This window comes from Pseudomassariella vexata (assembly GCF_002105095.1).
Source record: "Pseudomassariella vexata strain CBS 129021 chromosome Unknown BCR38scaffold_2, whole genome shotgun sequence".
Lineage (NCBI taxonomy): Eukaryota > Fungi > Ascomycota > Sordariomycetes > Amphisphaeriales > Pseudomassariaceae > Pseudomassariella > Pseudomassariella vexata.
The window spans coordinates 2,607,244-2,621,248 of NW_024467957.1; the positions used below are offsets into that span (position 1 = coordinate 2,607,244).

Sequence of the window (14,005 nt, forward strand, 5' to 3'; positions counted from 1 at the left end):
TGTTGGCTAAGATCGCTGCATCAACATGGTGGGACGTGTCCAACACCCAGAAGAGTTCCCCGAAGCGTCCATGTGACTTGCCAGGAGTTCATTGGGAAAGCGACGATACCAGCGAAGGTATCAGGCGATTGATAAGATAGAAACATCAAACAACTACAGATGCAGTAAATGCAATGGGTCAATGAGCTGTACGGTATTACCGCTAGTCAATTATAGCCGGGGATTTTCTGAGATTGCGTCTAGTAGGAATGGATTTTGATCAAGAGACCTTTGGGGAATGAGGATTGGATGGTTTGTTCTCGGCAAGCATGGGTCACATCGTGGAAAAAGGGGCACGTCTTTGCTAGCTGTCTACCTAACGCGATATATCTCATACATAGAATTTCAGTACTAGCACATATTCATAATAGCTTCCCATCATTGCTCATGTCTGCGTTCATGAGGCAATCTTGCGCCAAACGCCTTCAGGTTATGCCAATGAGCCTGAACTGACCCGTATAATGAAAGAATGCCTTATGGCCAGCTATACTCTAGTAAAAGCAAAAAGGAAAACGCCGAACCCCTCGTAACCCTTTAAAGAAACTTTCCCCCGTATATCCCTCCGATATGAAGAGTGGATGTAGTTGGCTCGTTGTCGATAATGGTGGGACATACTCTCCGAACACCTGCTAATTGCCTCGACCATTACCCATCCATTCCCCAACGCTGAACGAAAAGAACACACACAAATGAATTGGCGACCCATGAGCTTTTTTTTCTCTCTATATTTTTTCGGGGAAATGTGGGGAAACGTGGGAGGATTTCGTTGTTTAGCACTGAGCTTCAGACCCGACAAGCAAACTGAAGCTTCAGAGTTTCCCGACTGAACCTCGTGGTCATCCTACGGGTGGGACCCATTCATCATCAAGGCAACGGTTGAATTTGGTTGCTCTTGACAGCCGCATGGGAGGAAACCCTTACCGGCGCGGTTCTCGTCATATTGCCGATAAGACGTTGAAGTCGGTAGATATGAAGCGTCTACGTATCGATTAGTCCTCCTACAGATATGTGATAGAGAGCCTATCGAAATGCTGAACCATCTCGGCTCGCCTGATCCTGGGCCTTGGGCTGCATGCATAACTTCAAATGTCAGATTGACGTGTACCAAAGGAGATGCAGTATGGGTAGGTGGTCATCTAATGTCACCAATCTCCCCATGGATCAAATTAGGGGCCATCTTAAGGCGCACACCACTAGACTCCTCAAATTTAACATAAACATAACCCGAATATGTACCATGAATGAAAACACCTCACGCATTATTCCGCGTGTATCATTTTCACCTCGTCCTATCCCATTTCATATCACCACCTCATTTCAACCTCGACCCCCTAATTCCCGTGTCCCCCACCCAAACACATCTCCCTCAACCTCTCCACCTCCCCACTCTCCTCGCACATGCCCCTAAAAACGCCCCTCCCACCCTCGCATTCCCACAGCTCCCGCGGCGTCCCAAACTCCGCCACCTTCCCATCACTGAGCACCAAAATCCGATCAAAATCCGCAATGGTGCTCAGCCGATGCGCAATCACCATCAACGTGCTTCCCCCAAACTCCTCTCTGATGGACCGCTGAATCAGCCCGTCCGTGTGCATATCGACTGCGCTCGTGGCCTCGTCAAGGACCATGACTTTTGGCCTCGACACGATGGCGCGGGCTAGACAGAGAAGTTGGCGTTGGCCTTGGGAAAGGTTGAGGCCGCCTTCTGAGATGTTTGAACCCAGGTCGCGGAAGACGTTGATGTTTTTGTTATTGGCTCCTTCGTTTTCGCTGGGCGTGTCTTGTGTCTGCGCCGGAGTGCCGGGCGAGGTCTTGTCCTCAGTGACGAGGTGAACGCGGCGAAGCGAGTCGTAGAGCTCGGCGTCGGTGTGGTCATCGAAAGGATCCAGGTTCGACCGTACAGTACCCGAAAAAAGTACTGGGTCCTGTGGTATAATCGCTAAGCGGCTCCTCAGAGTGTGAAGCTTGATCTTGGAGATATCAAGACCGTCCACATGGATTGAGCCTGATCTTGCCTCCAAGAAGCGGAAGAGGGCCAGGGTCAGAGATGACTTGCCGGCGCCGGTACGTCCTACAACGCCGACCCTCTCGTTACGTTTCACGCTGAAGGTTAAGCCTTTGAGAACTGGGGGTAGGTCGGTAGCATAGCCGACAACGAGGTCGTTGACTTCGACGCTCCCCTCTGTAGGCCATGCGGCCGGCGGGTTCTCGCCTTCGAGACTTTCGGTCGGCAGCTCAGTGTATTCGACGACTAAACCAATATTAGCCACGAATCACTGTGGAATCATATCAAAGTCGGCGGCTTACCTCTTTCGGCGGCGTTCATTTCCAACTCGATATTGGCATAGTGCCGGATGGTCCACATGACAGCTCCTGAGAAGTCCAACGCAAAAGCAAGGGCGAACCCAGCCAGGGCCGAATGCATGTCCGGGGTCAGCAGGATGAGAATGGCGACGATGGAAGCGAAGAAAGATCCCACAACCGCCATTCTCCAGCCCATCCAGCGGTTAAATAACCAGAGATGCCATGTAGCCACCGACCAATCATCGAGTCTGCCAAACATGAGCTCGATATACGGCTGCGTCCTATCAAACGACCGGATGGTCGTCACACCGTTCAGGGCGGCGTTGAAAGTCTCGAACACGGGGCTCTTGGTGGTACTCTCCAGTCGTTTCACCGGCCTTGCGCCTCCCAGATATTGCAAGGCATACCAAAGACTGATAAGAAGGAGGAAGAAGGCCAAAAAGATGATGAAGGGGGACACAAAAATACCTGCGATAATTACACCGACTAGGTTGAGGAGACTGGAGAAACCAAAGGCCAGACTGTACGCCATATGCGAATCCACGGAGTTGAAATCGGCTGTGAAGCGATTCAATACTCGGCCCACTGGTACGGTGTCGAGCCAACGTAGTGGCGCCCGAAGTACAACGAAGTTGAGCCTCGCGAAAATTTTCCTGGAAGCCCGGATGGATCCGAGAAAGACGTAGTAGTACCGAACCGTGCCAAGGATAGCACTGACAAGAGCCAGCAGCACGTAAATGCCAAGATAGAAACCCAGGCTGTGATCAGAGGTACTAATCATGGGCTGCACGATCTTATCCATAGACATCTGCTGCAGGCTGAGTGAGTATGTGTACGCATGGCTTTGATCCTGCGCCGATATGCTCTCTTCTTGGTAGGTTCCGGTCCATATACGCAACCACCACGAGCGGCCGATGGTGAAGGCTTGGACGCATGCGAAAAAGATAATGATGAATAGCCAGAAGAACCAGCCACCGCTGTCTTGGAGATAAGTGGCGTAAACGTGCTTCTTGATGGCCCCTTGTTCTCTCGTCTCCTCCTCGACATACTTCCGCCCTTGTGCCTTTGAGGGAGCCTTGGTGAGGGGCTCTCCAATGAGTTCGCCATCGGTTTCAGACGTCTCTTCGGAGTTCACGGCGGTGACTTCTTCATAGGCTTGCATTTCCAGTTCTGTCTGCTCATGGCTCTTGATCTGTTGCAGGGTACCAGCTTCCGCGAGCTCAGACACGAGACCAGCGTTGAGCACGCCACCGTCGCCCAGTTCCACCAAATACTTCGTCTTGGGCTCGACAAGGGCAACATGGTGTGTCACCAGGATTCTTGTCCGTCCAACGCAAAGTTCTCCGTGCAGACATCTCTCAAAGATATGGCGGCCAACATGTGCATCAACAGCGCTGAAGATGTCATCAAGCACCAGTATCCCCGCCCTGGAATAGATGGCGCGAGCAAGCGTGATTCTCCACTTCTGCCCGCCTGAAAGGTTGATCCCGTTGGCCCCGATCTCAGTTTTCTCGCCTTCAGTGAACATATCGATGTCCTTCTTCAAGGCACAAACTTCGATCGTCTTAAGGTAACGATCCTCGTCGAACGGAAGACCGAACAATATGTTGTTCTTGATGGTCGCGTTCTCGATCCAAGGGATCTGCGCGACGAAGGCGACGGAGCTGGGCAATATCCAGTTGGCCTTATTGGCTTTGCTATCGTGTCGTTGTTTTATCGGCAGGGTTCGTGGAACGCTGATGGATCCAGACAAGATATCCACTTCGCCGAGGACAGCAGCCAACATCAGACTCTTCCCTGATCCAGTCTTGCCCGAAATGACTGACAGCTCACCCCGGGGGAACTTGACGTTCACATTCTGTAGGGTGAACTCGTTGGAACGCTCATCCTTGTCGTCTGATGGCCATGCTATCGTTGCGTTGTCGAAAGTTACCTCATCAGCATCTTTGGTGTTCTTCTCGATTTCTGCTCCCTGGAGGTAAGCATCAATCCGTTTCACCGACACCCAAGCATCCAGAAGATCCGTCGTAAGCTCCGGAATAGCCGATAGCGTGACTTCGAGCGAATGGAAGACGCCCAGGCTGACAAAAGCGACGGAAGGGGTGAGTTCGCCATGCACTGCTGCATATACCGACAGGGAAACCGCTGCCAACATGATGGGGCTCGTCATCCAGCACCCGATCAGCATGGCGTCGTTCATGAAGGCATTCCATATGCATCCAAGCTCCCTCTCTCGCACCTCGCCAATCTTTTTCTCCCACTGCGGCTCAAGTGCTGAGAACTTGATCTGCCGAATGCCCTGGAGGGCTTCCGACACAACTCCCATCTTCTCATCCCGGACCTTCATCAAGTTGTCCTGAGCTTTCGAGTAGCGCTTGCTAAAAAATATGTTGACCGGAATTAGGGCGGTCATAGTCGAGAACCCAGCCACCAAGGCCTTCCAGCCCAGAAGATCAAGCAGAAGGGCCAAGCTCACGATCAGCCTGAACACGCTCCCGGGGAAAAAGCAGTTGAACGAGGCAAAATCGGAGACACGCTTCGCGTCCACTCCAATTAGGTTGACCACGGCCTGCTTGCTTTTCTTGACCTTCTCCTCCTCGTTTTCTTCCGTCTCCTCCACTTGAGGACTGTCGGTAGCAATAACCCCTCCCGCTGGCCCAGAAACGGTAGGCTCGGTTGATTTAGCTACCGATGTCTCCTTTTTGCCAGCCTTTTTTACGTCTTTGCGTCGCATCGACTTCATGAAGATCAAGGACGATAGTTGCGCTCGGATCGGAATGGACAGCTCGCCCCAGGACACCCAGAACGTGTACGATTCCACCCAAGACTGAGCGAGAATGGTGAGGGTGATCCATACCACCCAAATCCAAGCACCGTATCCGAAAGCCTCACCTTTCGGTCGTTGTTCTATGATGCGGAGAAGCTGAAGGACACACCAGTAAGGACCGAAGGTTAGCACGGCTGCCATAAGCGTAGCAAACCATTGCATCGCAAAGCCGAGTTTGTGGGCGGAAATGATGGATAACCACAGTGGCCCCTTGGAGTCTCGGCTCAGCCAGTCTGCCGTAGTTTCCTCTGCTCGGGTGTAGTGATCGGGTCTTGGAAGGTCGACCAGGTCAAGGTCGTTCTTCCGCTTGCCTTCACGGAGAACGTTTGCAGGCCACGACCAGTTCAGTCGGGACCAAAGCGACCTGGTGTATGCACCGTCTACCAATTTTCCATCATGGAAGACATCAGGCCTTCGAGGAAGAGAAAAACTGGCGAACATCAGAGCGAGGATGGTTGAAGTCTCGACCACTCGGATCGCGAAGATACCTGCTTTATGTCTCAGGAGATCCACTGCGATCTGATTGTCCTGGGCCACAAGGACTGCTGCGAGGACAGCGCTGGACAGAGCTGAGAAGCCACCCAGCCTATAACCCGTTCGGCTGGACGCCATGACAATGGAGACCATTTGGCAGTTCAGGAGAACCTATACAACACATGTTTAGTAAATTCTTTCATAGGCTTTGTCGCGCGAGGCTCACCCAAGCTCCCACACCCAGCCAATTCTCAACGAATAAGCCATCCCCTTGGCTCAGCGTCGAGAGTACGGCAAGTGTAATTGACACGCATAATCCAATGATTGAGAAGAGAATTACAAAGGCCTTGGGAACTTTGGTACTGAAAGCCGCCACAGCCTCCGGCGTAGCTTTCCCATCATCATCCTCGTAAACTTCAGGTTTTGTATCTCGTCGTCGCAACTGACTTGTCAAGTGTTGTAGAGAAGGTAACGAGAAAAGCCCAATTGCCACTAGCGCAGTAACGGCAATTGCCAACATCGTCGTGTCCGACATGTTGAACTTGACAGTGTCGTCTAAGTCGCGCCAAATGGCTGTTTGTTTCTTGTTGGTTATTATCCGCGGCGGCGAGCTCGCCAAAACGGGCTGTTGCGATGGTCGATTGGACCGCTGGAATCCGCCTAGAGAACTTATTTTAGTTGGCAGGATAGTAAGCCCTTGCAGCTTGAGATTTTAGATAATAACCGCTGTTGGTTACCAGTGACTTTAAACCCACTGTTTGTGGATACAATTCTATTCCAATCTCAGGTGTTTTTCAAGTTTGACGCAAACGGTTATGACAAATCCGGGCAGTGTTGGATTAAATCAACCTGTCAGGTCGAAAGACAACGACGGAAATGGAACCAAATGCAGAGAAAGACTAGGAAATTACACTTGTAGGCAGGTAAGTCATAGACAACCACGCCGCTTGACTCATTTTGCGCCGCGCGCGAGGTCGGCACGATAATGACCATGAACGGCAAAAGATGCCTGGAAGAAGTTTCCGACGGTCCGATTGGTCAGCACTAACGAGATACCATGCTAATGAGAAATGTATCATCAACTGTGAGGCTTGCGAAAGAATCGGTGCGGTGTAGAGATACAGTGTAAAAAGGGCGCATGACCTGGAACGGATTCGGCCGAGGTGCCTTGATGGTGGTTGGGATGCATGGATGATATGCGACAGGCACGTCGAGGTCATTCCCGTTCATGATGGCATATGAAGCAAGCACAGTCATCCCCAGCGGAATTTCGCAGTGAGTCGCATGGGGTCCAAGACTTTGCATTAGCGGCCATCTAGGATTGGAAGGTGCACATGTATGGAGACATAAACGAACATCGCAGGAAGGATGATAGTGAGCCATGCGGGGGCAGTGGCGTCGGGTGAAAAGCGACGAGCCGTGCCTTGGGCGAACGACCTCCTCCTTATATGCAGTTGGACGTGATCTGGAGTTTGCCCATACCTGGAGCAAATACAGACCAAAGCGGTAGGTATCGTGAATGTTTCAGTTCATGTTACTGTGGTTACTGTGTTGCGAGTCATACAACTCAAGGTTGTGATCTTGAAAGACACTTCGTGCCAGGAATCCCCCAGGCCCTACTCCCCATCAATCGTTTGATCAAGTAGGACCAGCCAGGCAGGCGTTACATTGTGGTCAATTTTTGGGAACCGCCAGGCAAAACGTGCAAAACGTGGAGTCGAGGCCAATCAAGGTCGTCGCAGCAGATTGCACAACATAGTGTCTGATTCGTGTGAGCCAATGCTGAATATTGCGATACAATATAACATCTTGCCACACAAGATGGAGTTGTGTAGAGCTCGGGTGGGGCAACCGGGCATCCGGAAATAGTCCAATTAAGCTCCGAATGCACGCCAAGTTTCACATCATGTTGTCCGCTTCCCATCCTGTTGTGAGTGCAGTATCATGTTCAGTCGCAGGGGGTTATGGTATGAGCCGATGTTGGCTTGTTCGTAACTGTTCGCCATACTTACTTAAGGTACTGTACTAATTGGAATTACTAGTTCAAGGACAAGGTTTGAAGTACGAGGGGTGGCGGTCATTGTGGCTCAATTGCAAACAGCGAGCAGTTTTTCTTCCATTCGGATTGACCACCTATAGTGTGTCCATCTAGAATGTGGCAGTGCAACCGAGTTCGATGTAGTGGTTTATCCAGGAGGTCAATCCGAACTCAAGATCTGCGCCTGGTTGGCCCCTGTTCCGTTGATTGACCAATGGCATTGAATTCCATAGCGCAGGAGTTGATGTCTGCAACTGCAAGTTCGATACCGTTCAAGGCTCACCGTCTCGAAACTGAGGGCTGGCCTAATGGCATGGATAAGTCGCGCCATTTTCTGCAGGGCATCATATTCGAACGGACTAGCCGACGATGTCCTTCAGTAGATGAGGTTGTTTCCTACCGCTCCCCGGGCTGCTTCCTCCGAACATCAGCAAGTTCAGACATCTGGCTAGACGAAACTTTGGGGGTTGTTTGACCATGCCCCTGCCCATATGACCTGATAATAAGCAACTGGGTCGAGAAGGGCGAAAGGTCAGAGCCACGGCCTGGAACAAATATGATCTTCAGCGATATGTTGGTCATTGTTTGAAGATAAGCACAAGCCGTTCAATCGGAGGCTCCAAAATGCTTGAAGTGAAGTGATCATCCATGCCAATACCATCGGCCAAGCAAGGACTACAACAGATAAAATGAGGGTGACCAGGTGAGTAACGAGGCGTCGTACTCAGCTGCATCACATACCGAATCTTGAAACCCGAGAAAGGCTGTCGTCTGAGCAGACTATTGGCAATCCCGCTCGGCGTATCTCAAGTGAGGCTACCTACACGGTACCGCTTCAGAAACAATCAGACATGTTCACCGATATGTGCAGGTTGCTAATCTGTAGCATGGGGTTGCGGTGGCCGGATGCTGTCGCGATGAAGGACAAGCTGAATCTGTCATCATTGTAGTCAGATCGGGCAAGCAGGCCAGAGAGTAATCGGGGGACACTATCCGAGGGAAGCATGCAGATTACAAAATTGTTGAACCAAGGTTGACCAAAACGTCGATCAATCCATACTCATCCAAGGAGCGTAAAATTAACGGTAGAATGATCAAAGGGAACATGGTTAAGGTGATATATATGCTGAATTCATCCGGTCGCACAGCAAGATTCAATAGCCGCAAAAGAAGACGTGCACATTTTCGATGTTTGCAGCGTGTCAGCAACCGTGCAAACACACGCGACTCCTCACCTCACTCAGCTCGGAGTTAGTCTCTACAAATGGCATTTTAAGTGCCCGAAAATGCGTAGTAGTGGTGTAATGCACAGTGGATTCCCGTACTGGTAATGCCGCGAAGTCATTGGCCGGACACGTACTCCACACGTCGCGTTTGATCGAGAAAGCTGAGCGCCCCATCCCAGGTGCTTCGATAACAGATTGAAGCTGCAGTTCAAGATCAATACGATTTTCTGACGTTTCTTCTTCATCATTGCCAACTTGCCACCTGCATTAAACGTGGATGCAAACAGGCTTCATAACAACCATTGATCCCGCGGATACCAACATGCAGAAGTGAACCCGTGCCTCAGAAGCTCCCGCCCAACCAACTCTAAAGTCACCGAGAGAATTTAGGACAGCTCCCTCCGTTGTCCTGAAGCCGAGCTTCAGCGCTGCTCGAGCCATTCCCAAGTGCATGCTCAAGGAACAAAGCTTTCAGGCACCTTTGGCAACAGCACAGGCTTCGACATAAACTCTCGATTGTCCGATTTGGCCCTGGTCCACTGAAGCCTGAGTTTCACGCTTCAGCTGCGGTTATAACAAGGAGCTTCTGCAGCTATAGCGGGGGAGAGGGCACAACCTTATTACCACAACCAACTCTTCTTTGATCCCCATTGATTGAACCACCTCTCCAGATTCACTTCGACTGCTTTCCACCGGGCTGGAGACCTCTAACACGATTCATGCGACAGAATCTCGGTCTCTAATCATTCGACCCTGATCACCCTTGCGCGACATCCCCCTTCCTGATAAGCTCATGTCTCCCAAAACGCCAAGATGAAGAGCACTCCGTTGATCATCAATTGGCACGACCAAAACGCCCCCATCTACTCGGCACATTTCGAGTTACATGGAAAGGGTCGACTAGCTACGGGAGGAGGAGACAACAATGTTCGGGTATGGGCAACTCTCTGCCGAGATAGTCAGGACGCGAGGCTGACCCAAACAACCAGATATGGAAGGTAGAGGGAGAAGGTGAAGACCGCAAGGTTGACTACCTCTCAACCTTGTCCAAACACACGCAAGCTGTCAATGTCGTTCGATGGGCGCCCAAGGGTGAGTTCAGCTTGGACTTTCCCCTGTTTTTGCCAGAATGATGCTGATCTAAGATGATTCGCTATAGGGGAAATGCTAGCTTCAGCCGGTGACGATGGCAATGTCATCCTTTGGGTGCCATCAGACACGCACCACCCGACCTTTGGAAACGAAGGGCTGGAGGATAAGGAAACGTGGCGGACGAAGCACATGTGTCGATCGTCGGGTGCTGAAATATATGACCTGGCCTGGTCACCAGATGCCACCTACTTCATCATCGGCAGTATGGACAATGTCGCCCGTATATACAATGCTGGAACGGGCAATTTGGTGCGCCAGATTGCAGAACACAGCCACTACGTCCAAGGCGTTGCCTGGGACCCTCTGAACGAGTACATTGCCACACAGTCGTCGGATCGTTCTGTGCACATCTACTCGCTGAAGACCAAAGATGGCCAGTACACGTTGACCAGCCACGATGAGAAGACGACCAAAGTGGCCAGCCATGCCAAAATGGACCTTCCTCCGCGGCGTATCTCGTCAAGTAGCCCAGCCCCCATGGAGACGGGCCTCGGTGGATATCGAGCTCAGCTTGCAGCCGCTGCCGCCGACACACCCATCGCCTCCATTGGCTCGCCTGTGCCATCGGCACCTGGCACTCCTCTATCTGTGCCGCTGCCCATGAATCCGCCTAGCGCCGTCAGTCACAGCAGACGTTCGTCGTTCTCGTCACGCAGATCTGTCTCCCCTGCACCGTCATTGCCGTTACCCGCAGTAATGCCCATGGAGCCGTCGCCGAAGCCGAGCTACAGTCTGGGTTCAAAGAATGCCAGTCTGTATGCCAACGAGACTTTGACCTCCTTCTTCAGACGACTGACTTTCACGCCTGATGGTAGCCTGCTATTGACCCCTGCTGGACAATACCAAATGACGCATCCGGCCGATGGGCAGAAGTCTACATCTGAGGTCATCAACACTGTCTACATTTACACCCGCGGTGGTATCAACAGACCTCCCATGGCACATCTGCCGGGACACAAGAAGCCTTCGGTTGCCGTGAAGTGTTCCCCTGTTATCTATACGCTCAGGAGCAAGCCTCCTGTGACAAAGCACATCACTATAGACACGTCGTCTGACGAGGATCCCATTCCTGAACTTCCTGAGCCCATTTCCAAACCCTCGCCGCTTCCTTCAGTCATGGACCCACCACCGCCGCCAACCTCTGCCGCATCTGAGTCTGAAAAGGTTACCACCCCCTCCAAGGTTTCAGACGCGAACGTGGAAACGAATGCCAGTACCCCTGGGCCAAAACAAGCATTCGCACTGCCATATCGGGTGGTGTACGCGGTGGCCACGCAGGACTCGGTTCTTCTTTACGATACACAACAATGTACTCCCATCTGTGTTGTCAGTAATTTGCATCTGGCAACCTTCACTGATTTGGCTTGGTATGTACACGGTCTCGGTGATTGATCGATGGTACATGCGAACCGTGCTAACAATGCTTAGGTCAAGCGATGGTACGACCTTGTTAATATCATCTTCGGATGGGTTTTGCTCCACCCTATCCTTTACGCAAGGTGAACTAGGTCAAGTCTACACTGGCGAGCTGCTGCCGTCTAAGACGCCAGCATGGGCTGGCGCCGGAGTTTCCTCCAACCAGCTCACCCCGACCCCAACGCCGACGTCTGTTTTTGCGCCTCCATCCCCTTTTCACGGCCCGGTGCATCAACACAGAAACTCGGCAGGCTCCTTTGCGGCGCCATCGCCCCCTCCTACCGCCTCGTTTGTCAGTATGAGACCCTCATCACCGGCTCGGTCGAATAGTACTTCTTCGATAGCCACACAGGCCTCGACAGCGGCCATGACCAACCCGCCCTTGATTGGAGGCAGTATACCCAGTCTCGCAGCTGCCAACTCTGGTAAGGTGGTTGGTGTGCCCATTAGCACTCCTCCTGAAACCCCCAGAAGCGGCAACAACTACGTTTCTACGGCTGGCGTAAAGAGGGATGCTAGTGAAAGCGAGAAGGACGAGGGTGCAAGCAGTGCGCCATCAAAGAAGAGACGCATCGCGCCAACGCCGGTCACCGAAGCGCAGCCATAATGGGCCGGCCGCATTTGAGTTTGGTGCTGTAACAGATTCATGGAAGCGGAAGCCAACAAATGCGGGATAAATGTGCTGGGATGTTTCCAGAGGTAATGCATACGCAGGAGTTGAGGATTACCGGAAGAAGCTGGACCACATTGATATGGATGGCTCTTGGCCGTGCTGTGGATTTTGATTTTGTTCTTTTGGCCAGTAGGTTACTTTACTCGTTCTTGCCGGCTCGGCCACTTTAGTTTACTTATTTGGCTGTCTATGAATAGCAAGACGTCAAATCCTGATTGCTGCTTGTTCTGATATCTCGCACAGCGAGGAGAAGTGGATTCAGATCAATAAAATGGATGGATGGATGATGGTATGGGTCGGAAACGAAGGGCTTTGTTGCTTTGGGGCGTTGGCATACCAGATACATCTGTAGTTAATTGAGGTTCTTGTACTCTCAGGCATTTGATCATTTAGGTCTAGGAGATATGGGAGTCGCATATTTGATCCAGACATAACATATGATGCCGGGGGTAATCTCTTTCGTCCTCGTAGGATGCCCATCTCTGATGTCTTAAGTCGCGGGTCAATTGGTTCTTTGGTCTGGCTGTGTACAATGTATTGAATGGGTGATGGAGAGTTGGCGTCGCTTCAGTGCTGCGCCAGCTTGCTTCCTCTGACGCAATATGCATGCCAGGGTGCAATGGTCACACCCAGGCTTCTTCGTGTATCTCGGAGCTGCACGCCAAGAGATGTTATCATTGGACATATGGTTCTTCCAAGTGCTTCATCCGGTAAGATCGTTGGGCCCCGAGAGGGCCCAAAGGCTAGTATGAATAGGATCAGACACGTTGAACACCACTTATTCTCAATAGACATCCATTCATCTACCACCAATTTTGGGTGTTGTTTTTGTGCTTTTCTACATTTTTCAGAAACCAGAAATCATGACAAGTGTCAGTCCAAATGAGGCCTTCCCTAGCACATCAAAAGTGCGCAGACCAAATCCAGCATCCATCGCATTCTCCTGGAAAGACATCCAAGTTCTGGCAGACCAAAAGTCATGACCAAGTCCAGATTGTCAGTTTCAATGCAGGTCCCTTCATCCCAGTTCGCGTCCTTGCTTAGATATTAGCGAGACGTGGCGGTCCTCATCCCAGTTCGTTGCCAAGAGATCAGCGAGACGTGGTGTGATATCCGGTTCCAGTTTGCATGCTTGCCAAGAGGTTCTAGCGAGACATGATGATGTCCAGCTCCCTCAACAAGAAGTTCCATTGGTGTGTTACGAACATATCGAAACGCCAGCGAGATGTTGAACGGGGCTTTCCAAACACTGATCAGATCTCTCTAGGGTATGCAACCTTGCTGCGAGATTAGCGAGTTGAGATACTTGCCAGTTCCTCCACAAAGATCATTTTGCAGCCTCGTGAGAGGGTCTGCTAGACGGTGCTGCCTGTCTCGAATGTGCTTCTCTATATGCTTGCTTGATAAGTGGTGTCTTCGGTGAAATTGAACGACGACCAGCATCATCCTCCAGATGTGTCGTTGGCAAGTGACTGGAGAAATGAAAGTACCTAGCCTAGTGAAGAAGCTGCAAAGTCAACAACTGCTATCATCCTCCAGCTGTATTGCTTAGTGAGTAAGTAACCGGAGGAATGAAACTGTCAAGTGAAGGATCATTCTCCAAGTTTCTTCTCGAAGAACGACTGGAGGACTGGAACCATTTACTGGCGATGCCGGATCGAGAAGGGGATACTTAAGCTCAAGAGAATTGAATCTCGTTTTGATCAGTTGAAACTCGTAGCGGACGAATCAAGGAAACTCGATGGGGAGAGATTTGTTCCGGGGTCTTTTAGCATCTGCCGCACTGGTACAGATACTCATGGGAGTTTTTTCCGTGGGATATGGTTAATTCAGGGTCTGCCAAAGTTGGTTCAAAG

At 51.2% G+C, this 14,005-nt stretch overlaps 2 protein-coding genes across 2 annotated transcripts; one reads left to right on the forward strand and one right to left on the reverse strand.

Annotated features, from left to right (window-relative positions):
• Nucleotides 1–1,370: 1,370 nt before the first annotated feature.
• BCR38DRAFT_332528 (P-loop containing nucleoside triphosphate hydrolase protein) lies at nucleotides 1,371–6,179 on the reverse strand (the record flags this gene model as incomplete). The annotated part of the gene is made up of 3 exons (XM_040855157.1): nucleotides 1,371–2,290; nucleotides 2,347–5,815; nucleotides 5,871–6,179. 3 exons carry the CDS (start codon nucleotides 6,177–6,179, stop codon nucleotides 1,371–1,373), a joined length of 4,698 nt encoding a protein of 1,565 aa, XP_040720167.1.
• A 3,542-nt stretch (nucleotides 6,180–9,721) lies between these two features.
• On the forward strand, nucleotides 9,722–12,083 carry BCR38DRAFT_481359 (WD40-repeat-containing domain protein; the record flags this gene model as incomplete). The annotated part of the gene is made up of 4 exons (XM_040863369.1): nucleotides 9,722–9,841; nucleotides 9,898–10,000; nucleotides 10,068–11,427; nucleotides 11,489–12,083. 4 exons carry the CDS (start codon nucleotides 9,722–9,724, stop codon nucleotides 12,081–12,083), a joined length of 2,178 nt encoding a protein of 725 aa, XP_040720168.1.
• Nucleotides 12,084–14,005: the final 1,922 nt, after the last annotated feature.